Source organism: Orcinus orca, chromosome 9, assembly GCF_937001465.1.
Source record: "Orcinus orca chromosome 9, mOrcOrc1.1, whole genome shotgun sequence".
In the NCBI taxonomy this organism is placed as follows: Eukaryota; Metazoa; Chordata; class Mammalia; order Artiodactyla; family Delphinidae; genus Orcinus; species Orcinus orca.
The window spans coordinates 85,975,080-86,002,496 of NC_064567.1; the positions used below are offsets into that span (position 1 = coordinate 85,975,080).

A 27,417-nucleotide genomic window follows, 5' to 3' on the forward strand; every position below is an offset into this window, starting at 1 on the left:
AAATCAACCTTGATAAAAAATTATCTAGTCTACAGACCTTATTCAAATTTCAATTGTCCCAATATCCTTTAATACTGATTTGTAAAATCTGGTGAACAAAACAAACACAACCCCTCCCCTCATGGCATATGAAATGGAAGAACTGTAATTCTCAATGGTGCTGATGTAAAACTGTCCTGAAAACATCCGCTTTATACCTTTCAGTCTGCTAAATGCTTTCCATTCCATTCACTCTGAATGTAGACCGTAGATCTTGTATACTCTCACACAGATACATGGTTAGCATTTTCTACTCATAGAAAAATAAAATTTCATTACCTTCAAATCGTTCTGAAGGTGTTGCATTGTCTGCTTGACACACCACACCGTGTTCTTTTTTAAACTTATCAAAAGCCTTTCTGTTTATGTCATCTTTTTGATGAGGGTCTGAAAAGGGGAAAAAACTTTAATACAGATCATCTCATTTAGTCTTTCATTAAATTGCATAGATTATTTTTAAAATATGTATTCAAGGTAGCAAAAAAATTGATTTGGCAAAACTAACTCACCAAGTTTTTGAAGACTCTTTGCTTTGCCAATAACATCTTTGGCGGTTCTCTTGACTCCAGAAGAAGAATGTATGTTCATGTAATTAGCAATAACTTCCCATCTAGAGCAACCGATACAAAAATAACGAAAAACCCCAAACAAAACCCAGAATGATCCCACATTTTTAATGCAGAAGGGTTAGCTATAACATCTAAAGAATTAGCTCTAAATTGGTGGTCTAATTATTACTATTGCCTGAACTATGTTTTTTGCTTTTCATATGTTTAAATCAACTGTGTATAATCTTGGTTTCAAGTTTGTACAAAACCTTATTGATTCTGTGTAAAAATCAACAGAAATAAAAGCACACATGTGTGTATACTGCCATTTGGACACATACTTAAGGAGACAGATCATTCTGAAAAGAGAACCTTAGTTTCCTCATATACAGAATAAGGGAGGCTGGATCTCTAAGGTTTCTTTGAGTTCTCAGCTCAGACTCTGCAGTGAGCTCCAGTTTGAGGTCGGAAGCAACAAAGAAGGATTAAGACTGAAAGAGAAACTATGGAGCACAAAACCTAGTGCCTACTATAAACCACAATGGACTAAGCCAACATGAGAGTCAAGGTTTATGTCTTATGATCCTTAATTTCCTGAGAAATTGATGAAGCATCCTGCTGTATGTATGGATATACATATGCGTGTTGGTATAAGCTGCTAAGACTAGCAGGTTCAAAATGCTTTTCACACTTTGCACAGAACTTAGTGTCCAGGTCCAAGCACATCTCTGGAAGTTTGCTGTAATGTGCTGCTATTTGGGTGTCTACATTATCCCTAGGCTCCAGTATGTGTTGAAGAGAAGTTTCATTAGAACGAGTACCTTGAATTTGTTCCAGCAGGGAAGAGATTCACAGCTTTAATTAGTAATTGCAGATCATCTTCTGACCAGTGTTTACTGCCATTTCCACCTCCGCCAGTTGATTTCTCTGCATTCTTAGATGCCTGTCGCATACGAGCCTCAGCTTCCTCTTTCTCTTTTCTAATTTGCTCATTTATTTCTTCTATCTACACAAATATCATAGGTAAGTCAGGGACTTAAAACATCTTACTACTCTACACTCTCTTGCTGACTTGTGGTTCTCGACGCTCAGCATCATCCAGGCAGGGAGCCTACACCACCCCCCAGGCCAGCCCCAAAACCACAGTCAGCCTTTTCACTCTGGCTTCCAGGCTGCATATCTCTGCTTGAGGAACAAGAACCAGCCTTGGCCTGACCTACCCTGTATTCCTATCATATCTCTATTTGCCTTGGACACTACTTGTCAAGTCTATAGTCATTGGGTTATTCACCCACAAGGCCATTTCAAAGCTCATACCCACTCTTTTGCAGATAATGTCATTTACTCTCTACAAAAAGGTAAAAGCACAGCAAAGTGGCCTTTGGTTTATCTTGAAGTTCTACCTTTTACACTGTCACTTCCGGTGTACCTTCAAACATGCACAAGGGAAAAAAAAATCTTTACTTGATGATGTTGCTCTGTCAGTTGCTATCTTGGAGTCATCTCTGACTCATTTCCCCACTTCAATCCCTTAGAACCAGTCACCAAGTCCCAAAGATTTCAGTGATTCCCATTATCACTCACAGTCCAAGTCCTTCCAGTGAGATTCTTACACTAGTCACACTCATCCAATGCCTCTTGTCTACGAATGCCAGATTAATAGCACAATGTTAACCCTGTGCTACTCAAAAGATCTGTGGTAATGGAAACTGGTCATCTTGGTATTCAAAACCTGCTTAATTTGGCTCTACTCTTCTTAACTAACTTAAACTCCCGCTTCTTCTTACCCTAACTTTCTACTCCTACCTGTATTTTACACTGCTCCCCTGACCTTCATTTAACACTGTCGTCCTTCAAAACTGGCTCAAACCCTTCACTAAGCCTCCCTGACCACTCAACCTGGTGTTGGCACTTCCTCTCTAACCTACAGCATTTACTGGGGGCCCTCCATCTTTTGGTCCTTAGGCCTTTTCTCCTTAGTGTAACTGTTCCTGAACTCCTTTGTGGCAGCAATAGCAAATCACCTAGGCACGGGGCTATATATGGTAGGTACTAACACTTGTTGCACTGAATTGAATTTCTGGGCCTGTTTCCTCATCTGTAAAATAAAAGGTGTAGACTAGACAGAATAAAAATCTCTTGGTTCTAAATGTTATTATCCAACAAAAATGCTCAAGGAATAGTCAACACAATGATTTATTTCTAACAGTGATTCTGAAAAATCTATGATTAATGTGCTAGATAACCACAAATCAAACAACTATATATGGTAACAACTATACACACTTAAATCCAATTTAAGTCAACCCAAAGAGAAATGAGACACTCTTTGCCCCTATAGTAACTTACATGTTAGGTGGGGAAACACTGAGGTGAAAGCAATACTAAAGCAGAATTAAATGCTAAATACAGGTAGAAGTGATATGTTTTTCTATTACCTGTTTTTCCAGAGCAGCCTTTCCTACTTCTTTTGTAGACGATGTGAGTGTTTCATTCAAGCACTGTAAACTTAAAGGAAAAAAGGGGATGAAATTTTATCCTAAGCCCAAAAGAAGACTTTAACAGCAGCTCTACAGTTATACCTCGCTAGTTCAAGCCGATCACAAAGTTTTTCCACTTCCTCCATCATTTTAACACGTTCTGCCTCATTGTCAGAAAAGTGATTCCAGGTCTAGAAGTATGAACACAAACATTTTCATCATCTCTACTGGCACTCAAGAGTACATCCGTAAACACAACTACCAAGCATGAAGTCCTTGAGAGGTTCTTAAGTTGACTGTATGGCCTCCTGGCCACCGACAAGCACATTCCCCGGGCACCATGCAAGGCTTTCCCTGGCCAGCCAGCAATAAGGAGGCATTACTAAATGGATGGAGGTGCAAAACAGAAGCAAGGTGATGGTGCAGAAGGCCTCTAGATGATATAAGACAATGAGTCCTCAGACAACCACTGAAGAATCAAGAAATTCTATATAACGACAAATTAAAATCCCTTTGTTAGGCTGCCTGTTCTATTTACTGTGTGCCAAACTGTAAAAAAGACAGTGTGTTAAGAAACAGGAAGTTCAGCAAAACCTGATATAACTAGAGATTATGCTTAGAATGGAATATTGTGGTGTGCCTGGGTGAACAAGAATTGGAAAGTATCAATACTTCTCATGCTGCTTTCAGCTGCTGCTGACCCATCTCTCATTCCTCACTTTTCCTTGCTTCCTTAATCGATGCAATCTGGTGCTAAGGTTCCAATGCTTCTTTTACTGTGACACCTCCCTCGGCTTCCAAAAGCCTTACTGATTTTCTTCCTACCTGCTTGGGTCACTCCTCCTCAGGCTCCACTTCCTCTGTCAGTGCCTTAAGTATTGGTGTTTGCCAGTGTCCCATCTCCACCCTCCTTGCTCTATACGCTCCCCTGGGGGGATCTCCACTACTTGCCATTGAGATGTAGACAACTCTGTGACAATCCCACTCAACTCCAGACTTTACATCAAAGTTAAGTCACCTACTGAGTATCTTCATCTGAGTATCTCAATGCACTCAACATGCCCTAAACTGAAATCATTCTTCCCCAGCCTTTTCCTCTTCCTTTGTTTTCTGTTTCACTGAATAATGCCATCACCCATCCAGTATTCCATGCAAGAAACCAGGACATGTATTAACCCTTACTCCTCTTCCACCTCCAACATAAAATCAATACCCAACAGGCAACAGCCAATCTTACCTCCTAAATGTTGGTTCATTTAATCTACCTTCTTTTCCCACCATCTCTTTTAGTTCAAGGCCCATGCTCTCACCTGGATTATGCAAAAGACTCAATTTGTCTCTGCCTCTAGTGTTCTCACAGCATCCTGAGCATAAGTGACTCAGGATCAGAGTCACTTTTAAGCTAGCAAGATATATAATGCTCTTCAAGACCTGGCCCTTCCTTCCTCTGGCTCATTAAACCTCACTTTTCTGGATCTCTACACTCTCTCAATGCTCCCTGATCTCTCTCATCTCTAATCCCATACACACACTGCTTCACCTGGCTGAATCCCACTAGATCCAGAAAGCCTTCCTTGACCACCTGTTCGGTACCTTCTTGTCCTAGTACCCATCTTAAAGTGTTTCACTGGCCTGTTTTCTTGTCATTCTCCATCGTTAACCAGCAGATTCTTGAAGGTAAAGACGGTGTCGTCATAGTATCAACATCAATTATAACTGCTTGACACATAGTTAAGTGCTCATCACATATTTGATGAATGAATACATGAACTCATGCAGGAAAGGAGCTATAATAAGTTACCAAAGGCCAGAACTTTAACCCTCATTTAGGCACCATCTCTAAGAACTATTCAAGTTTTCTATTTTCTAACTGACCTTTTCAAGTTGTTGATCCAGTTCTCATTATGCCAAATCTAACAAGTGCTACATGTGAATGATCTCATTTAATCTTCACAACTCTATTTCTAGGTATTATTTCAGTTACTGTATAGGTGAGGAAATTGAGACATAAATGGGTTGAGGGAACCTCCTGAGGACCAGAGACAGGACATGGGAAGTGGAAAATTACTTTAAATCTGAGTGTATGCTCTCAACAACTATGATATCCTGCATTCTTCTCAGTATAATTTTCTAGGTGAAATCTGAGGAAAATCTTTCATTTTTTTCTATTTAGATTTTCCTCTTACTTACCAAAAGCTTGAAGAGACATCCTGTGCTTGTATTTTTATTAAATGTCTTTCAAAGCCTGCTAAATGGGGCAGGTTAATTCCATTAACTGAAGATTTAGGATGGCATATATTAGAATACATACTAGTGTCTAGAGCCTCTGGACAGTCACGTGAAAGAGTCTTCTATATACAGTAAACATTTACATACTTGCTGAATTTAACTACAATGGTGTAGTATACTGTGTGGCAATCTCTACTATAGCTTGGAATTTCATTAATTTATTCATTTGATGATACTTGATATGGAACAATACTGGCCTCTAACTTTACCAGTTTAAAAAGTAAGACCGGGCTTCCCTGGTGGCGCAGTGGTTGAGAGTCCGCCTGCCGATGCAGGGGACACAGGTTCGTGCCCCGGTCCGGGAAGATCCCACATGCCGCGGAGCGGCTGGGCCCGTGAGCCATGGCCGCTGAGCCTGCGCGTCCGGAGCCTGTGCTCCGCAACGGGAGAGGCCACAGCAGTGAGAGGCCCACGTAACGCAAAAAAAAAAAAAAAAAAAAAAAAAAGTAAGACCATCTCTTGGACAAAACTATATTTGAAAACTTTTGGGGTTTTTTAGTCAATATTTTTTAGTAAAAACTGTACCTGAACACAAACTACCAGTACTCAACTGAATGATATCCCTTTATTTAGATAAAAATGAAAGCTTTTAGATCCTTAAAAACAACCCAAGTTTAACTTCTTAAAGAACTTTTTCTTTGATAAACATTGATTTTACACCATTAAGGAAGTAACCAGTCAAAACCAATTTTGTGGCACATTTTCAGAACAAACGATCCAATTTCTCCAACCAGGGGAAGGGGGAGAGATGGTGATGGTAGGGGACCTGCAACGGACACAACCAGGAGACACACAGCTGAAATCTTTGATCTTATTTAGATAAAAAGACATTGAGATAATCAAGAAGGTGTGCATATGGAACAAGTATTAGAATAATAAACAACTTTTTTTTTAGGTTTGAAAATGGCAAGATGGTTATGTTAAAAAAAAAAAAAACAACCAACCCTATCAGAGTTGCATACTGAATATGCATGTGTGAAATTTTTAAAAAGTGAATTTAAAAACGTTTATATTCTGAGATAAAATGTGTACAGTAGTTTATATTTCCATAGTATAAAAATATTTTTAAGCTTAATCAGCAATTTGATTTACTTGTATGTAGTGCTTGTTCAATCACAGTCTGACGTACCTTGCATGAGTTTCGAAGTTTTTGTCTTTCCTTCTTAATGGCTTTTTTCTGGATATCTTTTTCCTTCTTTGCCAATAACGCTTGTTGTCTAACTTCCTCTTCTTCTTTTTCCTTTGCTAACCGAGCAGCTTCTAATTCAGCTTGTCTTTGCTTTAATAATGGAAAATAAAATCATTTAATAAGAAAATTAGAATTCCAAAATGCTCCATAATCTTATTCAAAAAATACAATTTTTAATAACTTAAATTACACAAAGGTAAACATCAACTTATCAAAGACCGAAGGAAAAGCAGATGGTAAAGTTCTATAAAAATTTATTAGAAATGTAAAAAGGACATATTAGAAGTGAGTGTAGTATTAAGAAATTTACATGACATTATGTTTTTGCTCAATAAGAATTTGCTGGTAAGGAAGATCATTCTATCAACTGTGCCAAATGTCATGATTCTTTCATAGTAGCACCTAATTCTCTACTACTAGATTACAGTATTTAAAAATAGATCTGAAGATTGAAGATTTTATGAACATTTAAAATCCAACTTTGTCAAATGTCATCTTACTTTCTCTTTAGCTTCTTGCTCCTTCCGTTTTGCCTCTGCTTTTGCTTTCTTTTCTGCTTCTTTCTTGGCTTTTTCTTCTTCCTTAAATTTTTTTATCCTTGGATCACAGCTATATGCATTATCTACCAGAAAAAAAGTTAATCTTTTGAATTTCTAACATTTAATTAAAGAACTTTAAAAAAAACATCAATTATCCTTACCAACTAATGTTCTTATTCTGTTCATTTCTTCTTTTTTCCTTTGGGCCCTTGTTGCTCTGTTCTGCTTTTCAATCCATCTCCTTTCATCACGACTATAAAATAGGAAATATTGGAAATAAACTACTGCTTATGGATGGTATGACAGGAAAATGTAATACTTTATAATTTAGCTACAATGCAAGTAATGTCTTGAAAGGTTAAAATGCTATGTCATTATTAACATTAAAGGGTAACAGTACTTACTATTATTTTTGGTTAATTTTTTGGGAACATTCATGTCAAAATAATTTCCCTACACATATAGGGAAAATGAAAATAAAACTGGTTAAGCAACCGGAAGAAAAAGAATTTGCTGACTTGAGCTTTATTGACAATTACATTCCTTGGCAATTTCTTAAGCTTCATAACCAACTATTGATCTGGCACTATCAAGCTTAACTTGTGAGATAGGATCTCAAAATATCAAAAAAACTCATTTAAAATGGATACACAGAGAAAATGCAAAAGAAAATATATGTGGTATATTTTTACATCATCACAAATACCAAAGAACCAAACAAATATCTTCCTTTATTAATGATTTACATACATACCATTCTGCTTTTTCTTTTTCTTCTTCATCTAAATAAGAGAATTCTCTCCAAGAATCAAAATTATACCTAATATAAACAGAAATAAAATAAAATCAAGCCAAAACAAATGAAAAAAAATCTTCCTTTTAAAATTAAGTTAGGTGCATATAATTTTAAGAAACTTTAATGATAAGTGGATGAGTTTGTTTTAATAGCTCCCTCCCCTCTCTTTTGATACTGAACTAGCACTATACCCAAGTCTTTTTCTTCTTCTTTTTAAAATGACATTGTATTTGGTATGAAAGTCTAAAATACTCATCACCCCTAAAACAAAATCCCAGCTCCCTGCTATCTCTTCTGAATATTAGGTTTCTCTCTTGCCTGGGACTTGATAAAGTTTTCCCTGCCTTCACCGCCACTAGTCTGTCAAGTTTTAAGGGAACCTAGTAGTGGTCACTTTATCTGGTTTGTAGAGCTAAATTTTGTCATTTTTGTCTTACAGTGACTTTGTGTTTTCATATTTACCAGATACTTAATGAGAAAATATAGCACACATAATATAAAAATGGAAAATGAATACTGCGCATTAAAAATTAATGTATTAGTTATAGAGACAACATCATCTTCATCATATATTCAAGTACTTAAAGAAATAGCTAAATGAAAAATTATTTTTTAATGATTCAAATAACTCCTTATTTTTCATTTTTTACTGCTACAGTGTGCTTGATATCTAGAAATCTGATAAATAGAAAACAGATTGAAAAAATAATCATAAAAGCCTAAATATTACATAGGAGATAATACAGCATTCTGTGAAAACCTTTTTGATTTCTAAACACAGTGCTTTTGTTCATTGAAGGTTCTGCAATTTTCCCATCCCTCAATTAATTTACAGAAGTCAGTCGAGCACTTATTGAATACTTACCTTCTTAAAAAATGAAAGCATGGGAGAAACAGTGTATTCACTCACCAGAAAGAATAAAATGCATCTACATCTTCAAATGATGAATTCATATCACCAAGTTTAGGGACATTTTTTTTATTTGACCATCTGAAATATTGAAAAAAAGAAAAACTCAAAACATTTTGTACAAAAAGTTCAACAAGCTGATTTATTAAAAACAACAGTTTTTACTAAATCCCCTACAATATCCCTCCCCCATGTCCTCCATGACTAAGAGATAGAACTGGGAAATCAGCAGTGCAGTGCTGAAAAATGCAGGTGCAATAAAAGGGAGGGCAAGGGGAGAGGGGGTGTGAGGGGGAGAAACCAATGGAACAGTGTTCTAACCCTCAGGTTATCTTCAGTTCTGTAAATTACAGGGTTGTAGCAGCTGCCAAGCTGGCCAGGAAAAACAAGCTCTAACGCCACTTTTCAAGCTCACTTAGTCCTGCCCCTAAACAGGCAGTACGGAAGTGACCGGTAGGCCTTCCCTTTTAAAAAATGTGAATAATCACAGATGGAATAGATTTCCACCCCCTTATCGCCACCACTTTCCCCCTAAGAGTCAGACTTGTAGGTTCAGCACTTCACCCACCATCTCTAAAAGGACCCTGAGTTTGCTACTAACCCGTTTTTTCCACTCTGTGAAACCATCCCACAAAAAAACATAATCCACTATATATATATATATATATTTTAAAACCACCTTCAGCACTGTTACAAAACAAATGTGAGGAGAAAGGGTGGAGGAAATAATTAGTCTGCATCAAACTGCTAATCAAAGTGCTTCTCAAACTTAGCTGCCCATTAGAATCACCTGGAAGCATTAAAAAAACCTACAGGCATTCCAAACCAATTAAATTAAAATCACAATTTCTCCAGGTGGAACCCAGGCAGCGGGAACTGTTCAGGCTCTCCAACTGATTCCAATACGCAACTAAGATGCACTCTCAGGAAACCTTCCAATGCAGATGGAACCAAAAAATGTAGATTATTGGTTCACACTACTTAAAAACTGATTTTAATGAAATAAATTACATATGCTTTAATCTTAAATATAAATCATCCTTTGTCAGAGAACCTTATGATAATCAGCCGCTCAAAAATAGAACAAAAGCTTTCCTAAATGATAATGGGCCAAATGCAGCAGTGTACCCATTAACAAAGGGGAAGGAAAGAATGGGAAATTACTGTCACTTAAGTATCAGCATCACACTACATAAAGTCAACCATCGTTCCCCCAAAGGAAATTTAAAAGAAAAACATCCCATGAGTTGTAATTTCACTAAGGAAAGGAAGAACTTCCATTTAGAGAGCAAAATAAATTAGTAGAGTAAGTTCACCAGAGGCGCTCAATATTGTAGAGGATGAGGAGGACAAACACAAAACTATTACTAGCTATTACTAGAGGAAAAAACCAGAAACTTGGAACTACAAGAAGCCAACCAACAGAGCATCATAGCACAAGCAGCCTCTGCATTCAGTTCAATTAAAGCTCATTTTTCTAAAAAAAAAAAAAAAAAAAAAAAAAAGCCAGCCAATAGAGCATTATGATCACAAGGGGATGCCTTAACGCACCTGGAATTCCTTTCAAACACTGGGGAAAACACTTCAAAGAAATTGTCCTTTGCTTCACTTTTAGAAGGAACTGAGTTATCAAAAGTAGGATCTACACTGTTAAATGCTCGTCTTTTCACTGGATCAGATAACATTTCATAAGCTGAGGAAAAAAATCATAAGGTCACATCACCACAATGCTACATTTTTTTCTTAAAAAAAGTTATTTTTCATATTTAAAAATTTTGTGTGCTTGTGGGGAAGGGAGGATTTAGGTAATAGCTCTAGCACAATGGGACTTAAGAACTTCTTTAAGTACCTCTTCTGGAAGGCAAAGGACAAAACAATAAACACTCAACCGCTTTTTTTTTTTTTTAACAATCCTGATGTTTATTTATCAAATTTCATCAGTGGAGTCATCGACCGGCTTTTAAAATAAGGGCAGTTTCATTATAATAGCATACTTGGCAAACCATATAAGTCCAGAAACACTCAACCCTTAGGAAAGCATGACTCTGAGGAAAAAGAAATAGCTAGAAGACTAACTGTTAGATCCCAAGGTTATGAAAGATCAAAGGATCTTTGACATCCTGAGCACTATGTATGAGTGGGTCAACAAAGAATAAGTTTGAAAGGTGTGTATACAATTTTTTAAAAATTAGCATCAAACTGTAAAATTACATTTAAGGAAATATTTAGGTATGGTGGCGCCCTCTCTTAATTTGCTTAATGAGGATATGGCTATTTAAATATCCATTGATGGCTGGGGAGGGTCCCTTACTAGGATAGAATCAACTTCTTCATTTAAATAAGCAAAACGTCTGAGGAACAGTTTAGCCCCGCAAAGTGTCTGAAATGGGAAAAGATCTTAGTATTCTCATTATTAAACATAACAGGTATAAGAATTAACTCTAGGACGCGCTTCTCAAAAGAACCGCCTGGAGAATCTTGTTAAAATGCAGACTCCAATTCAGGAGGTCTGGGGCAGAGCCTGAGCTGCTGCAGTTCTGACAAGCTACCAGGGTTGCTGATGCTGCTGGGTAGGAGAGCCTCACTTTGTGCGGTGAGGCTCTGGGGGAGATTACCAGAAATAACCAGATGTTAACTAAAGATGTTTTAAAATGTTATGGTATAAATGAAGTACAATACGCATAGAACACCTAATCCCAGCAATTAATACATAATCTTCACTAACGGAAATTTCTGACTCTAAAGCGTTTTCTTACCTTTAGTTATGCAAGTGAAGTAGTCATTATCTCCTTCTTTTATTGGTTCACCAGCTGCTTTCCGTTTGTCTGGGTGATGTTTTAAAACCATTGCTTTATCTACAAAATAAGTCAGATTTAGATAATTTGTCCTTTTAGGCATCAAAGCTAAAAATAAAGATGAGCTAAATAGAGCCATTTCTAATAGCATAGTATTAGTTTAAAAAATATTTTCTCCTACAGTAAAATATATGCTTATTAAACAGAAATTAGAGAAATTGAAATAATTATTTTAAGAACTGGCCAAAGTGCCAGCACCCAAAGACAAGTGCCATTCATATTTTGGTGTATTTCCACACAGACTTTTTCCCTCTTAAGCATATGCTTTCAAAAATGTAGCTATAATCATTTTATATATACCAATTTAAGTTGTGATTTTTTTTCAGCTTAACATTACAGCAGTTCCATTTTCCACGCTGTTGCAAACTCTTCAAAAAATTTTAATGACTACTTAATACAGTATTTCAAGTAGATTTACCATAACTTATGTAACTGTTTCTCTACTGCTGGATATTTAGATTGTTTCCAATTCTTCACTACTGTAAGTTAGTCAATTTGAATCATTTTGTAGAGAAGTATTTTTCCATATTTAGGACTCTTTCTTCTTAGGATATACTCAGAGAAGTGAATTAGTGACTGAAAATGTAGGAACAAGTCCCGTTCTAAAAGTCATACCACTGCACACCCCTATGGGAACATCCTTTTCACCACAACCTCAACACTGGACCCAATTATTTAAAACATGATTATCACTGGTGCTCAACAAATTTTTTGCTGTTCTTTATTTCTACCCTTCATCCTTCATTTATGGAGGAAAGAGAGGCTGTCTCAGTTTTTTCTTCTTAGTTTGTGTGAGTCACTTTACAATGACTAATGGCTGGCTGTCAACATCTACTGAGCATTTAATATGTGCCAGCATTTTTTTTTTTTGCGGTACGCATGCCTCTCACTGCTGTGGCCTCTCCCGTTGCGGAGCACAGGCTCCGGACGCGCAGGCTCAGCGGCCATGGCTCACGGGCCCAGCCGCTCTGCTGCACGTGGGATCTTCCCGGACAGGGGCACGAACCCGTGTCCCCTGCATCGCCAGGCGGACTCTCAACTACTGCGCCACCAGGGAAGCCCTCCAGCACTATTTTTATCAGTTGATCTTCTCAGTAACCCGCTGAGGAAAGTACTATTAGTTTCTCCCTTTTACAGATGAGGAAAATGAGGCACAGAGAGGTGAAATAACCATTTAACCTCTATGCAACCTGTCCAAAGTCCTGGCCAAGTTGGGCTCCAGTCCAAGCAGCCTGACTCCTAAGCCTGTGCTTGTATGCTGCCTCTCCTAGTCAATCATGTTTGATGCTAATGCTTTCTACAACTGCTGTGATTATTCTTGTTGTCAAAAAACATTCAGTTTAATTTATATTTACTGATCATTTCCTTTATAATTTTATTCTGGTACTTATAAATGTAGGTCTTTCATTCTGCCAAAGTTTGAGATATATGTTTCTATTTTAATATTTTCTACGGTCGGAACTGAAAAGCTTATTTTTTTTTTTCAAAGTCCTAATACCATCTGATAATCCTCCCTTCTCTACTAATTTGTGACGCCTCCTTTATCACAGTAAATTTTACCAGGGTCTGTTTCTGGTTACCTATTCCTGTCCCAGGATTATCTTTAAAATGACTATAGCTTTCTAATTTGATGGTAACTTCCAAAAACTGTGTATTATTTTTGTGTATTTTTCTTGCATCTGGCTACCTGACTCAGCTCTTTCAGTTTTTAGGTAGATCCTATATTACCTACAAATAATATATTTCTTTCTTTCCTTCTAACAGTTCTCTCTCCTTTAATATTGTTAATTCTCTGACCCAAACTCCCAAATAGCATAAAAGTAAGGGGCAGGTAAGCTTCCCCCATGGGTTTTTATGGTAATATCACTAATGTCACACAGTTAAAAGTTTGTTGGCAGTGAGTGTGAAATACTTATCTAAGTAGGGAATTAACTGCATTTCCTTTCAAAGTTGTATTTACCAAAAAGGAGTGGATATTAAATTGTACTATATGTACTTTCACATTCTTCTTAGGACATCACACTGACATATTTCCTAAGAGAAATCTTGTTCATGGGCATTATTCTTTAATATACTGTTGAATTCAATTTGCTATTTTTTTAATTAATTAATTTTGTTTTATTTATTTATATTTTTGGCTGTGTTGGGTCTTCGTTGCTGCACACGGGCTTTTCTCTGGTTGTGGTGAGCAGTGCGCGGGCTTCTCATTGCAGTGGCTTCTCTTGCTGTGGAACACGGGCTCTAGGCACGCGGGTTCAGTAGTTGTGGCTTGTGGGCTCTACAGCGCAGGCTCAGTAGTTGTGGTGCATGGGCTTAGTTGCTCTGCGGCACGTGGGATCTTCCCAGGCCAGGGACTGAACCCGTGTCCCCTGTGTTGGCAGGTGGATTCTTAACCACTGCGCCACCGGGGAAGCCCTAATTTGCTATTATTTTAACTGGGTGCTTTTTTTTTTTGGTATTATATTCATGGGTGATATTTGTAGTTTTTTTTAAAAAAGCTCTTTTTGCCAGGTTTTAAAAATTAATTAAAGTAGTTTTAGGTTCACAGAAACATTAAGAGGATGATTAAGAGATCCATATACCCTCTGCGCCCATACATGCACAGCCTCCCCTCCCTGCCCCGCCTCATCAACATCCCCCACAAGAGCAGTACACTTGCTACAATTTTTTTTCATCTAGTTTTTTTTTTTTTTTTTTTTAATTTGGCTGCACCACGTGCCTTGTGGGATCTTAGTTCCCCGACCAGGGATGGAACCCAGGCCCCAGCAGTGAAAGCGCTGAGTCCTAACCACTGGACCACCAGGGAATTCCTGCTGTTTGTTAACAATTGATGAACCTACACTGACACATCATAATCACCCAAAGGCCACAGTTTTCACTCTTGGTGGTATACATTCTGTGGGTTTGGATAAATGTATAATAACATGTATGCATTATAATATATAAAGTAGTTTCACTGCCCTAAAAATCCTCTGTGTTCTACCTGTTCATCCCTCCTCAACGCCCCCAACCCCTGGCAACCATGAACTTTTTAGTGTCTTCATAATTCTGCCTTTCAATGCCAGGTTTTCATACTAGGATTACATTAATGTCACAAAATGAATTGTTCCAAAAACAGTTTACATTCAGCATGAGAATGTTCAATTCCTTAAGCATCTGAAAAAAATTCATCTAAGAAATCACCTAGGCCTAAAACATTTTTTAGGAGATAATTCTTGGTAAGTCTTTAAATTTCTTCAATCCCAAAAAAGCCAATTTTATCAAATTTTCAAATTCACTGCATTTAATAGTGGTCTCAGTTAAAAATATCTTCTGTAATTGTTTTCATCCTTTCTGTATTTCACTATTTGTTTTTTTCTTCTCACAAATCCATTGTAAGATATTGTTTTATCTATTTTGTCCCTCCATCCTCCTTAGTATTATTCTTTTAAACATTTGAATTGAATGCTCATTTTATTTTTTCCCTCCTTTAAAAAAGTAACATAGGACTTCCCTGGCAGTCCAGTGGTTCAAACTCCACGCTTCCACCACAGGGGGCCCAGGTTCGATTCCTGGTTGGGGAACTAAGATCCCACATGCCACACAGCGTGGCCAAAAACAAACAAACAAACAAAAAATGTAACACAATAGTTGAAGGCAATGAACTTATTGATGGTACAGCTCTAGCTGCCATCCCATATGTTTTGACAGGCAATGATCTTACTTTCATGAAAAGAATCTATCAATACAATTTTTATTTCTGTCTAGGTGCAAAAGAGTATATTTCATTTCCCAAGTGATTTTTTTTGGTTTGTTTAATCAGATCTATTTTATTAAATTGAGAGAAAACTTACATAGAATAAAATGTTCAGATTTTAAGTATTTGGTTCAATAAGTTGACAACTGTATATACTCACTTAACTACCACCCAAAAGAATACAGACTATTTCCATCACTCAGAGTTCCCTTGTACCCCTCTTCCAGTCAACTCCTACCCCCTACCATCTGGGGCAACCTCTTTCTGATTTCCGTCACCACAGATTATGTTCGCATGTTCTTGAAGTTCATATAAATGGAATCATACAGTATGTCTTTGTATCTGACATAATGTTTCGAGATTCACCACCTTGTGTATATTAGTAATTTTCTGAAAACTGCTGAGTACTATCCTATTGTATACAGCAGTTTGCTTACCCATCATCCTGTTGGTGAACATCTGGGTGGTTTCCAGTTTCTGGATATTGTGAATAAGGCTGCTATGAATATTTCTGTACAAATCTTTTTATGGGCATATTTAGTTGTTTCTACATATACTGCAAGGGTTCAGAAACTGTGACAAATACACTTTTGGTTTTTTTGAGCTCCAAGATTTTTCTTATAGTCAAGTGTATTATCAATTTCTACCCTAACACTCAAGAGAAGACGTTTTCACCTTCTAGCTGGTTTGAGCAGGAATGGAATTTATTTAAAGGTTATTAGGTGGCTCACAGGAACTGAGAGTCTGACTATCAGGCTTGGAAGCTAAGTAGCCAGGAACAATAATCACACCATACCAGACAGTTCAGTGGTGTGATGACCCCACCACTGTTGGGCACTGCAGGAACAGAGCACAGGCTCCTCCCATGGCCAGTGCTTGGGGAAAGCTATAGCTTCTCAAGGCGCTGCTCTTCCACCCCTGCTGTCAAAACAGATGCTGTTCAGCTCGGCCTAACTCACATCTGTTCTCCTTTGAAATGCTGAGGAGTAAAACCTAAGTCACATGCCTACAAACATTCTCTATCTCAAGTCGTATCTTTTTATAATAATTCAGGCAACTTTTCTTCTTTATTTGCAATTACTGTCTCTGTTACATTCATTCTGACCTCTTCTTTAGGGAAATCTGACATCTCTTTATTCTTTCCTTCTGAATCTTGGGAGCATTCCTCAAGGCTGTCCTCTGCTTTACTTTGTTTTCTAATTGTACGTCAGCCTTTCGAATTCTAAATGCTGCTCTCCTGTTTTTAGTTTCCAGGCAATTCTACTTTTTTCTCGCTAGTCTCTTTCTGCAGTGCCTATGCTGCTCCCACCCCGCCCCCCGCCCCCAAGGCAGTGTCTTCATATCTCACTGACAACATGCAGCAATTAAGTTTTCTTTTGAACCTGATTATAAAGTCTGAGACAGATGATGTATGTCTCAGTTTTTTGTTGGATAGTCTCCTCTTATGCTACAATGTTTTTTTCTTCATTGACTTTTCCACCTAATCACCTCTAGTCATTCATGTACAGTAGGGCATCCTGAGATTCTCCTATATTCTGTTCCAGGGGTGGGGTTGGGAGAGGCAAAAGATGTCACCCAATATTAAAAATAAGGCAATGAAAAAAAAAAAAATAAGGCAATGGAGGCCGAAGAACAGCTGTTGTGTATATTTACTGAAATTTCAAAGACCTACCTCTCCGCCCTTCCCCACCAAAGATAGTTTCTGGGATGTTTTGAGGGTACATTAGCAAATGGGCTTTTATTGTACATTCATATTTCTATTATTATCAAAAGTCTCTATGATTTTTTAAAATATTATAGTTGATTTACAATATTGTGTTAGTTTCAGGTGTACAGCAAAGTGATTCAGTTATATATATATTTTTTTTCCTGATTCTCTTCCATTACAGATTATTACAAAAAGTCTCTGATTTCAAATTTTTAAGAAGCATAATATGAAACAGTTTTCAGTTTAAAACATGGGAAGTATTTTAAGCTAAAATGATTAAGTTTAGAAAGTTCAAATCAAAGATTTTACTTCCATGTAAAGAATAGCAAACCTACATGCATCATATGCCAGTGTGGCAGTTTTTCTTCAAGAAAAACATTGAAATACCACTGTTAGTACTCAAGTACTTTCTCTTAGCCCATCATTCAACTTTTCTAGTATATTCTTTTCAGATAATGCAGAAAAGGAAGAAAAGACCACTTACTTTATCCACACGTAATTGAATCCCTAATTTTCATTATAGCAATTCAAAATATCAATAAACAAAATTAAAACTTTTTACAAACTATTATGTATAAAATAAGCTGTAAGGATATGTTGTACAACACAACAATATTTTATAGTAACTATAAACGGAGTATAACCTTTAAAAATTGTGACCTGGAACTTATGATATTGTACATCAACTATACTTCAATTAAAAAAATAAATTAATTAAATAAATAAAATGTAAAAAAACCCCCACCAACCTCCTTTATGTGTGTGTTTGTGATAGGATTCAAGAACTAGAAGGATCTCAACTGTCATCAGTCTTACATTATTATTAGGTTTGTCTGTGCTAATGATTATAAATTTGCAAAGAATAACTTTGTATTTTTACTTTTGGACAAGATTTCAGAGAGCAGTAAGTAGCAACTGTCTATTTTACAGTGACAGAGGAAAGAGAACAACAGTCTGCTTCTGAATAAATACTGAGAATATTCAGCAAGGTGGCAGAGAGTGAATCGCAAACCCACATAACGTTAATAATCTGTACAGTCAGGGTGCAAAACTTCTGGCAACAGAATATTCAAAAATTAATCTCGGGGCTTCCCTGGTGGCGCAGTGGTTGATAGTCCACCTGCCGACGCAGGGGACACGGGTTCATGCCCCGGTCCGGGAAGATCCCAATGCCGCGGAGCAGCTGGGCCCATGAGCCATGGCCGCTGAGCCTGCGCGTCCAGAGCCTGTGCTCCGCAATGGGAGAGGCCACAACAGTGAGAGGCCCGTGTACCACAAAAACAAACAAACAAACAAACAAACTCTATTATCCCAATAAAACAAACGGACTTAACAGAAGCAAATGGATGTTTCTTTTACAATTATTATACATTTTTTATCTTTAGAGAAAGAAACAATTCCTTCACCTTAAAACACCAACTGCTTTCCTAGCTCTCAATCACTTCTGGTTCTTTCACAAATTATATGTGTCAAGAAATATTTGGTATCTGTATGCTATTCTTTCATATAGTAAGACTTTGCAAATACTTTTCCAGGGCAAATGAATTTTCCTGGCATTTATGTATATTGCAATGACTATTCATACACACTAACATATGCTTAATCTAAAATCATGCCAGCTTTTAAAGAAATCCAATCATAGGTCTAAAATAATCTCATCAATTCCTTCACCTTGTTAAAAAGTATTTCCTGTGACTTTCCTAAATACAAGCATTAATGAGAAAATTTTGAGTTTATCTACTAAGGTTCAACTAGCATTTTTCAGCGTGAAGTAGGTCTCATTCAGTCATCTTCCTCCAAGTGCAAGACTTTCTCTGTCCCTGATTCCCTCCTCCTTTTCCATATGGCCACAATCTTACCTCCTCTGACCTCAATATCCATTCTCTAGAGTAGAGGGCAGAACTCTGTCCTAAGACAAAACAGAAAACTCATCACCTTCACCTCTTTCATGAAACTTTACTAATCAGGTGAACCGAATGGTGTGTAAGGAATTACGTCCACAGGACTGCAAAGGACAGGACAGTTCGACAGTTCACAGCACTAAGGGGATGGTGTTTCATAAGGCCTATAAAGACTGGGTGGCCAACAATTCCTGCCCCCGTCCCCCCGCCCCAATTTTTAACCTTGTCAATGAAAAGAACAATAAAACATCAGATAACTCTTTCTTCCGCAGAAGACACAGGGTGGTATCAACAAAGATGTGACCTAAGATCACAAAAGAATATTGAAAAATCTAAGTAACAAGGCAACTTCCACTAAGTACAGCTGGCCATACTTCCAAGGGGAGGTGAAATATTATTTTTTAAAAGCTTGTTATTGGAATAGTGTTCTTTATCCTGTCACAAACACACACACACACACACACACACACACACACACACACACACCCTGATTTCTTGTTCCTAATGAGAAAGTCCATTCATGAGACTGCATTTTTCTGGTTTTGAAGGTAAGAGACTGTGGTTACACATCATTATACCATAGAACACATGTTAAATCTAGAATTATGGCTATAGACTATGATCTTGCATATCTTTTCAAGAGGATAACATTTCCTATACCAGATATTTGATTATTTCAAAATAACTAAGTACTTACGAGCTGCTTTAATCTGTCTCTGTGTAGCTTTGTATCTTACATGGCCGAGTCCAAGTACTGCATAATGATCTTGGTTCTGATAAAGACACAAAATGGGAGTCAAGTTTGAAATGAAGCCATATATCATATTCCTTGTGTTGGTACCCTAAAACAGTTTCCCAAAGTGAGACTCTCATAACAGAAGTCTAGTGAGATGTTCCATATAAAATGGGTTCTGGGACTTCCCTGGTGGTGCAGTGGTTAAGAATCTGCCTGGCAGTCCAGGACACATGGGTTCCAGCCCTGGCCCGAGGAGATCCCACATGGTACAGAGCAACTAAGTCCGTGAGCCACAACTACTGAGCCTGTGCTCTAGAGCCCATGAGCCACAACTACTGAACCTGTGTGCCACAACTACTGAAGCCCACACACCTAGAGCCCGTGCTCCTCAAGAAGAGAAGCCACCGCAATGAGAAGCCCATGCACCGCAATGGAGAGTAGCCCCAGCTCGCTGCAACTAGAGAAAGCCCATGCGCAGCAACAAAGACCCAATGCAACCAAAAAATAAGTAAATAAATGAATAAAAAAAAAATAACAGGTTCTGAGGTCATGGAAGTTTGGGAAATGTGGACCATTGTATACAGCCTTCTTAATAATCTGTACGCACAGAAACCAAACAAAGGCTCTGAGAAGTCCTGCAATTAAAAAAAAACAAAAACAAGCAGACGGAAACCTATATAGCCCAGCATTTTCCAAAACTTGACCAAAGAACTCTTGGTCTTGTATTTCTCTTAATACATATTAATATGCTATGGGCATCCTTAAATCAAGGTACAGCCAGGAAGATTTCAGAACTGAGGGGAGCATTACAGTAGTCCCAGTAGGTTGGGCCAGTGGCAATGACAGGACAGGAGCCGTGGAGCAAAGAAGGCTGGATGGAAATTTTGAGAAACTGGGGATGAGGCTTCTCTGGATAGGAAGCACCTGCTTTCATTTCTGCTTTGGTTAACATCCTTACAAATCTAGAGATTGAGGTAGCACCTGAGTGAAGGCTCCTTACCCAAAGGGTGTATCTAGTATTGGAGAATGAGTGGGGAGAAAGAGGGCTTGAGGGCATAAAACACAGGAGAAAAAAGTCAAATAGGGTTGACTGGTTTTCCTTTAAATTCAGGACTGCAAACTCCCTAAGGATGTGCTCCTTTATTATGTCTGGCACTCACACTTTGTTCCAGTTGGTTTGCTTTTCCACTCCCTAAGACTATTATTACATATTATTACATACTTCAGTCCTCTAGTCTTTCCTTAAACCTCACAGACCCTGCTCCACCCTCTCATCAATGGCCTTGCCTCCTGCTTAATGAAAAAATTTAAATTATCCTACTCAAATTCCAGCATCTTTCTGCCATCTTACCTGCACCCATGCATCTTTCCCTTTCCCTCACCATTGAGAAAGCCTATCCTACCGAGACAAATTACTCCATCCCTCCTGGTTCTGAACCACCTTCTCTATGTCTCTCAAATGCTAGCATCTTTCAATTGTCTTCTAAATTTCAACTGGATTATTTTCATCATTGTACGAAGAAGCTCTGTTATCTCTCATCTTTAAGACCCTCCCATGACCCCACTTCCATTTCTTTGCTGCCCATCAAAATTAAACTTCTTGAAAAAGCCATCCACAGAACATTTTTACCCCCTCTAGCATTCATTTTCAAACCACTCCAATCTAGTTCTGCTCTGTCCATTCTCACCCCAGGGGCTATAAAGCTGCTCTCTTCAGTATCAATTTCCAGCTGTCAAACACAAGATGACCCAGCTGCCTTCACTTGACTTCAACTCTCAGTGGCAGCACAGCTGACTCTTTTCTTGAAACGTTATTTTCCTTTAGTTTCTGTGAATCCACTGTTTTCCTCCCATCTTCCAGTAGCGTTTTTCAGCCATTTTGACTGGCTTCTCGAAGCCCTGCCAAGCTAAGTCCTCGGGCTTCTTTCTCTCTATATACTTTGGTCCAAGGTGACGTGACCCATGCCAGGGCTAGAAGATGGTAGGTGCCCTGTAAATGCTCGCAACTCCCCAGTTCATTCTAGTGTGGACTCCTGAGCTCCAGATGCAGAGACACGACGCTCCCCACAAACTTCCTTTTCCTGCAACCCTGTGCTGGTGACTGACACCACAGTCTAGCCGGTGACTCAAGCTGGGATGATCACGGGTCTTCCCAATATGTTCCCTTCTCTTGGGCGGCACAGCCCAGGTCTCCAAGACGTGTCAAGTCTACCGCCCCGAAAAACAAATCCGTCCCTTTGTCCTCAAAACTTGGCTACCAATTTAGTTCAAGCATCAAGCACTCAATTGCAGGCTTAGATTACGGCACTAGCCCCATAAAGGCAAACTGTTCCCTTCCCCTCTGGTCCTGCCCTCCCTTTTCAAGCAAGTTTCTGTACTGCCAGGAGAACTACTATTCTAAAATTAGCGCAGAAACTTTTGATGACTTCTTACTGCCCCCAAAATAAAATATAAATTCCTTCCTTGCCATGGCATGAAAAGGACACAACAGAGTTTCATCTAGGCTCTGTTTTCAGTCTAATTTCTCACTGCCACCCCTCAATATGCTACTCTACCCTTCACCAATCCCTGAAGAGGCAGTGCATATTCTTTTTCTCCTTTGTGTCTTTGCATATCTATTCCTTCTGCCCGTAACACCTTTTTTCCCTTCTTGTTTCATAAACTGTCACTTAACCTTTTAAGACCAACTCAGACATGGCTTTTTCTGGATTTCTCCATCAGAGATAGTATCCTAGGGCTACTGCTGTCCCACTCAGGGCTTAACAATAAACAGGTGCTCAATCATGATTATTTTGTTGAAGCATCTTAAAACATGGCTTAATAATGGAAAACTGCCATCTGACCGAACAAGATTCAGATATTAAGTACCTTCCAGTCTTTGGGATCAAGTGTTTTCAGCATGGGAAACTCTTCTAACTGCAATTCTTCATCTTCTGATTCCTCTGACAATTCTTTCTTATCCTCCAGTTCCTGAAAAGAGGCAGAAGCATTTCTGTTTCTCCTCTTAACAAAAGCTTCAAACCATCTTCCCACAGGTTCAACTTGACAGAGTGTTGAGGCTGTGATTGAAAGCGTTAAGAGAGGCTTCAATGTATTGCATGGAATAAATCTGTTCCACGGCAATAAATAAGATCAAAACAGTGACTGCATCAGAATATAATTTTAAAACCATCAACTGAGAAAATAACTGCAGTAATCCAGTTAACATGAGGGTTATCAATAAATAATCATTTCCTAGTATTTACAGAGAGAGATTCAATCAACCTCTTCCAGTTATCTGACAAAACAAGACATTGGGCAATGTCAACAATAAATCAATACTTTTCTGGGGATATGAAAGGAAAATGAGGAAAAGGGAGAGATGTTGCAAACTGCTTTCCTTTTAGACTTGTAATAAAGCGATAAATAATTATAAACTGTCAAGAGCCAGCCTCATCAACAAAAATCTAAAAATAACTCAAAATATCTTAATTATTAATACCTGAATTTAGATAGCTTTCAAAAATTTTAAGAATCCACTAGCAATGATTTTTTCTGAAAGACAATTTTCAAGCAGCTAACAGGAATTTACTAATGAAACTGTGCTTTAGTGGAACAGCTTTGAATCTGAAATCAGAAGCTCTGGATTTCAGTGCAGGTTTGACAATTAGTAGCTATATGAAATGAGTCAACAATGCCTTCATCTGTAAAATGGGAACAATACCTATCTTATCTGGTTCCTTGGAAGGATTGAATGACACACGATAAAAGCACTTTGAAAGTCACAAACTGTTAAATAAGTATAAGTCTTTATCATTATTCCTGGAAAGTGGGGTAAGTCACTATATATGTGTACATTAACAATTCAAAAAAGGTAGTTTGGGTCAGGAAAAAAGTGAACATCTTAATTTTAATTTCATATTTCAAATGAAAGCAAAAAGCTTTACTGTCTGGCAAAAACTCAGATTTAAGTCTTCCCTTGTACCTAATGGCCACAATTTTGTAAAAATAGCTGACTTTTCATGTTTTGTGTTGGGAAATTAAGATTTCTTCTACCATTCACAGGAGAGCATTCAAAAACACTATATTCAAGAAATACTACCTGTGTAGTGTGGGTGTGGCTTTCAAGAACATGACCTTTCAAGCCTTTCCCTCTACTTGTAAGATTACACAGAAACTTCTGTAAGCAGGAACACAACACGTGCCGTGAGATACGTCCAATACCACATACAAGCGTCTGTATACGTGGCTATGGTAATCAATGAAATCACTGAAATTAGAGACCCTTTAAGTTTACAATACCATGACTGTCCTGGGCTATAAATCTAAGAACCTACAGCAGCAGGACAAATTTCACCCCCCCTTTTTTTAAAAACTGAAGATAGTTGACTTCCACAGAACAAGTTTCGCTTAATGACTGCCTTTAAAAGTCTGTGTACACGGGTCTTACCACCAGCATACACAGTGGTGTTTTCATATTGAATATGAGGAGCAGTGTCTGAGTCGGGACATTTAAAAAACGAAGCCGGAGCAAACGTAAAAGGGGAGAGAGGTGTTTGAGCTCCAGCTGTAAGTCTTTGTAGGGCCCCCGGCACGTGGGGTGCTCGCTGTGGGCAGTCTCCTGCCGTAGGCAAGATGCTTATGAGAACCTTTTTAGGATACTGGAGGGTTCGGTCCCGAACTCCTCCGCCCAATCCATGAGTCAGCAGCCGCGAGACAAGGAAGAAACTGCGGGGGCAGAAGGAAGACGCCCCCCTTCCTCCTTCCTTCCAGTCTGGGGAAGGACTTCTGTATAGCAGGGAGCAAAAAGGCACTTGTCACGGCCCCACACTCTATAAGCTACTTGCCAGGGGCAAGGGTAGAGAGGTTTCGGGGTCGCCAAGGTGGAGGCCCGAGGCAGGGGCTGCTGAGGCTAGACTGAGCAGGGGTTGAGTGGGCACGTACCAGAGGTCAGAGCATGAGTGATGGCGGTGCCCCGGCCTTCTGCAGCGCTTGGCAGGAGCAGCATGATGACGCCAGAGCCAGCCCCGCGGGCGCAGCAGTTCCCGTCCCAGGCGGAGGGCTCTTAGAGTCCCGCCAGCTCTACTGCCCCGTCCGAGCCTCGCGCCTTGGCTCTACGATGTCCAGGAACCGGCGCATGGAGACGACCAATAACTACTTCCGGGATGAATCTTTCGTGGTGCGTAGGCCAATCCCACCCCCGCCAACGTATGCGGCTGTCTAGGTCCTACTGACTCAGATCCGGGTGGGGACCAAGATTCACGAATGAAAGGTTCCTAGGTTTATCAGTTCCCTGGTAAAAAGGATTATTTGCCTCGTCCAGGTAGAATATGGAATACGTAGGACATGATTTTCTATAGCAGCTCTTACTATAGTCTTTTCCTTTTTTTTTTTTTTTTTTTTTTTTTTGCGGTACGCGGGCCTCTCACTGTTGTGGCCTCTCCCGTTGCGGGGCACAGGCTCCGGACGCGCAGGCTCAGCGGCCATGGCTCACGGGCCCAGCCGCTCCGCGGCATGTGGGATCTTCCGGACCGGGGCACGAACCCGTGTCGCCTGCATCGGCAGGCGGACTCTCAACCACTGCGCCACCAGGGAAGCCCTTCTTTTCCTTTTTAAGTTAACTACTACTTTATTAGTTTGAATTGAACCGTTGATTTTAGTAGTAGCTGTACTTGTATAAATAGAAAGTGAGATGTGTATGAATTAGTATTGACAATAACAGTCTATACATTCATAGAGAATTCTGTACATAAACCTGTAATGCGTTTGTGTTTACCTAAATAATAATAGGAGCTAATGTTTGTGCTATTACTAATTTACCTGGGCTATCGCATTTAATACCCATATCATTTGCAGAAGTAACCCCTCTGTAGTATTAGATTCTAATCCAAGGCCAGCAATCATTTTACCCTGCTCTAGCAGCATGAAGTTTTCTTTCAAGATATTCCCAATTACAGGACTCTATTGTTTAATGTTTAATTGTTTAATAAAATTAATTATACTTCTCCTGTATGATTCCTTCTAGGACTGAGGTCAAATGCAAGAATTAGCAAAAAGAAATCAGTGGGTGGAAATTCACAGACTCCACCTCCCATCCTCCACCCCACACAGTTATCTGGAATAGGTTGTGCAAAAGAGAAGAATTGATGTGCCACTCTTCTGCAAAGAGACCCAGAAATTAGTAAATTATTATCTAGGAATTACATTTTCACTGTTAAATACATTGAATTGGCCTGTGTATCTGCCGCATGACAAAATTGTTACTTCAAAACTGACATTTCAAAAACTAAACTAATTATCTCACCCTAAAACTCCTCCTGACCTGTAGCCACTGTTAAAACAAGCTTTAAGGGTCAAGGTTACCTGACTCCACTTTCTTAATTTTTTCTCACACCTATCCCAATTATTCTCACCATAACCTCTAAGAACATGAAGGTTATTTTTTTTAATTGTGGTAAAATACTCATAACATAAAATTCTCATCGTAACCACTTGAAACTGTGCAGTTCAGTGGTGCTAAGTACATTCACTCTGTTGTGCAACCAATATCCAGAACTCTTTTCATCTTGCAAAACTGAAACTCTTACATGCGTTAAACAACTCCCCATTTCCACCGCCCCTCAGTCCCTAGCAACCATCATTCAACTTTCTACCTCTGTGAATTTGACTACTATAGGTACCTCATATAAGTGGAATCATACACTGTTTGTCTTCTTGTCACTGACTTATTCCCTTAGCATAATGTCTTCACAATTGCAGTGTGTGCCAGAATTCTTCTTTTTAAGGCTGAATAATATTCCATTGTATGTACATTTTATTTATCCATTCATCTGTTGACTGGGTTGCTTCCACCTTTCGGCCATAGTGAATAATGTTGCTATGAACATGGAGGTACAAATTTCTCTTTGAGACCCTGCTTTCAATTCTTGTGTGTATATACCCAGAACTGGAATTGCTGGGTTATTTGATAATTCTATTTTTAATTTTTTGAGGTACTGCCATACTGTTTTCCACAGTGGTTGCATCGTTTTACATTTCCACCAGCAGTGCACAGGGTTTCCATTTTCTCCACGTCCTCACCAACACTTTTTTTTTTTTTTGATAATAGCCATTCTAACAAGTATGAGGTGGTATTTCATGGTTTTGATGTGCATTTCCCCAGGGCCTAGTGAAGCTGAGCGTCTTTCCATGTGCTTCTTGACCATTTGTATAACTTCTTGGGACAGATGTCCATTCAAGTACATTGTCCAGTTAAAAAATTGGGTTGTGTTTTGTTATTGAGTTTTAGTTCTTTCTTTCTTGGCGGCTCCACAGGCTTGTAGGATCTTAGCTCCCCATCCAGGGATTAAACCTGAGCCCCTGCAGTGAAAGCTCTGAGTTCTAACCTCTGGACCGCCAGGGAATTCCCGTTTTAGTTTTTATATATTCTGGATATTAGCCCCTTATCAGATATATGACTTACAAATATTTTCTCTCATTCTGTAGGTTGCCTTTTCACTGCTGACTGGGTACAGAAAGGTCAGGCTTTTTTTTTTTTTTTTCATTTCTAACTTCTACAGTTGTCTAACTGCTCTCTTCCATTCCTCATCTCCCGAATTCATTTCTTTCAAAACCTGCTCTCTTCTCTGGCTCTCCTGTATCTGAAGATGGTACCATTCTTTGGCACAAGGGTCAAACATGGAAACCATTTACCTCCTCATCCCTTGTTAGTG

The 27,417-nt window shown here is 38.7% G+C and overlaps 1 protein-coding gene across 3 annotated transcripts in view; it reads right to left on the reverse strand.

Moving 5' to 3' along the window:
• DNAJC2 (DnaJ heat shock protein family (Hsp40) member C2) overlaps nucleotides 1–24,917 on the reverse strand; it is a 29,309-nt gene extending 4,392 nt beyond the window's left edge. The window contains exons 1-15 of one of the 3 annotated variants that reach the window (XM_004263383.3): nucleotides 24,650–24,917; nucleotides 22,595–22,785; nucleotides 19,688–19,763; nucleotides 11,547–11,645; nucleotides 10,342–10,483; nucleotides 8,791–8,871; nucleotides 7,839–7,904; nucleotides 7,246–7,337; nucleotides 7,046–7,167; nucleotides 6,486–6,635; nucleotides 3,170–3,258; nucleotides 3,026–3,095; nucleotides 1,409–1,593; nucleotides 549–649; nucleotides 319–426 (exon numbers count right to left, since the gene is read on the reverse strand). In XM_004263383.3, the coding sequence (XP_004263431.1) occupies nucleotides 319–426; nucleotides 549–649; nucleotides 1,409–1,593; nucleotides 3,026–3,095; nucleotides 3,170–3,258; nucleotides 6,486–6,635; nucleotides 7,046–7,167; nucleotides 7,246–7,337; nucleotides 7,839–7,904; nucleotides 8,791–8,871; nucleotides 10,342–10,483; nucleotides 11,547–11,645; nucleotides 19,688–19,763; nucleotides 22,595–22,785; nucleotides 24,650–24,713 (1,636 nt within the window). In that variant the 5' untranslated portion in view covers nucleotides 24,714–24,917. The remainder of the gene's footprint in view (nucleotides 1–318; nucleotides 427–548; nucleotides 650–1,408; nucleotides 1,594–3,025; nucleotides 3,096–3,169; nucleotides 3,259–6,485; nucleotides 6,636–7,045; nucleotides 7,168–7,245; nucleotides 7,338–7,838; nucleotides 7,905–8,790; nucleotides 8,872–10,341; nucleotides 10,484–11,546; nucleotides 11,646–19,687; nucleotides 19,764–22,594; nucleotides 22,786–24,649) is intronic. The other 2 variants (XM_049714802.1, XM_049714803.1) reach the window with 2 other exon arrangements.
• Between the last annotated feature and the right edge of the window lie 2,500 nt (nucleotides 24,918–27,417).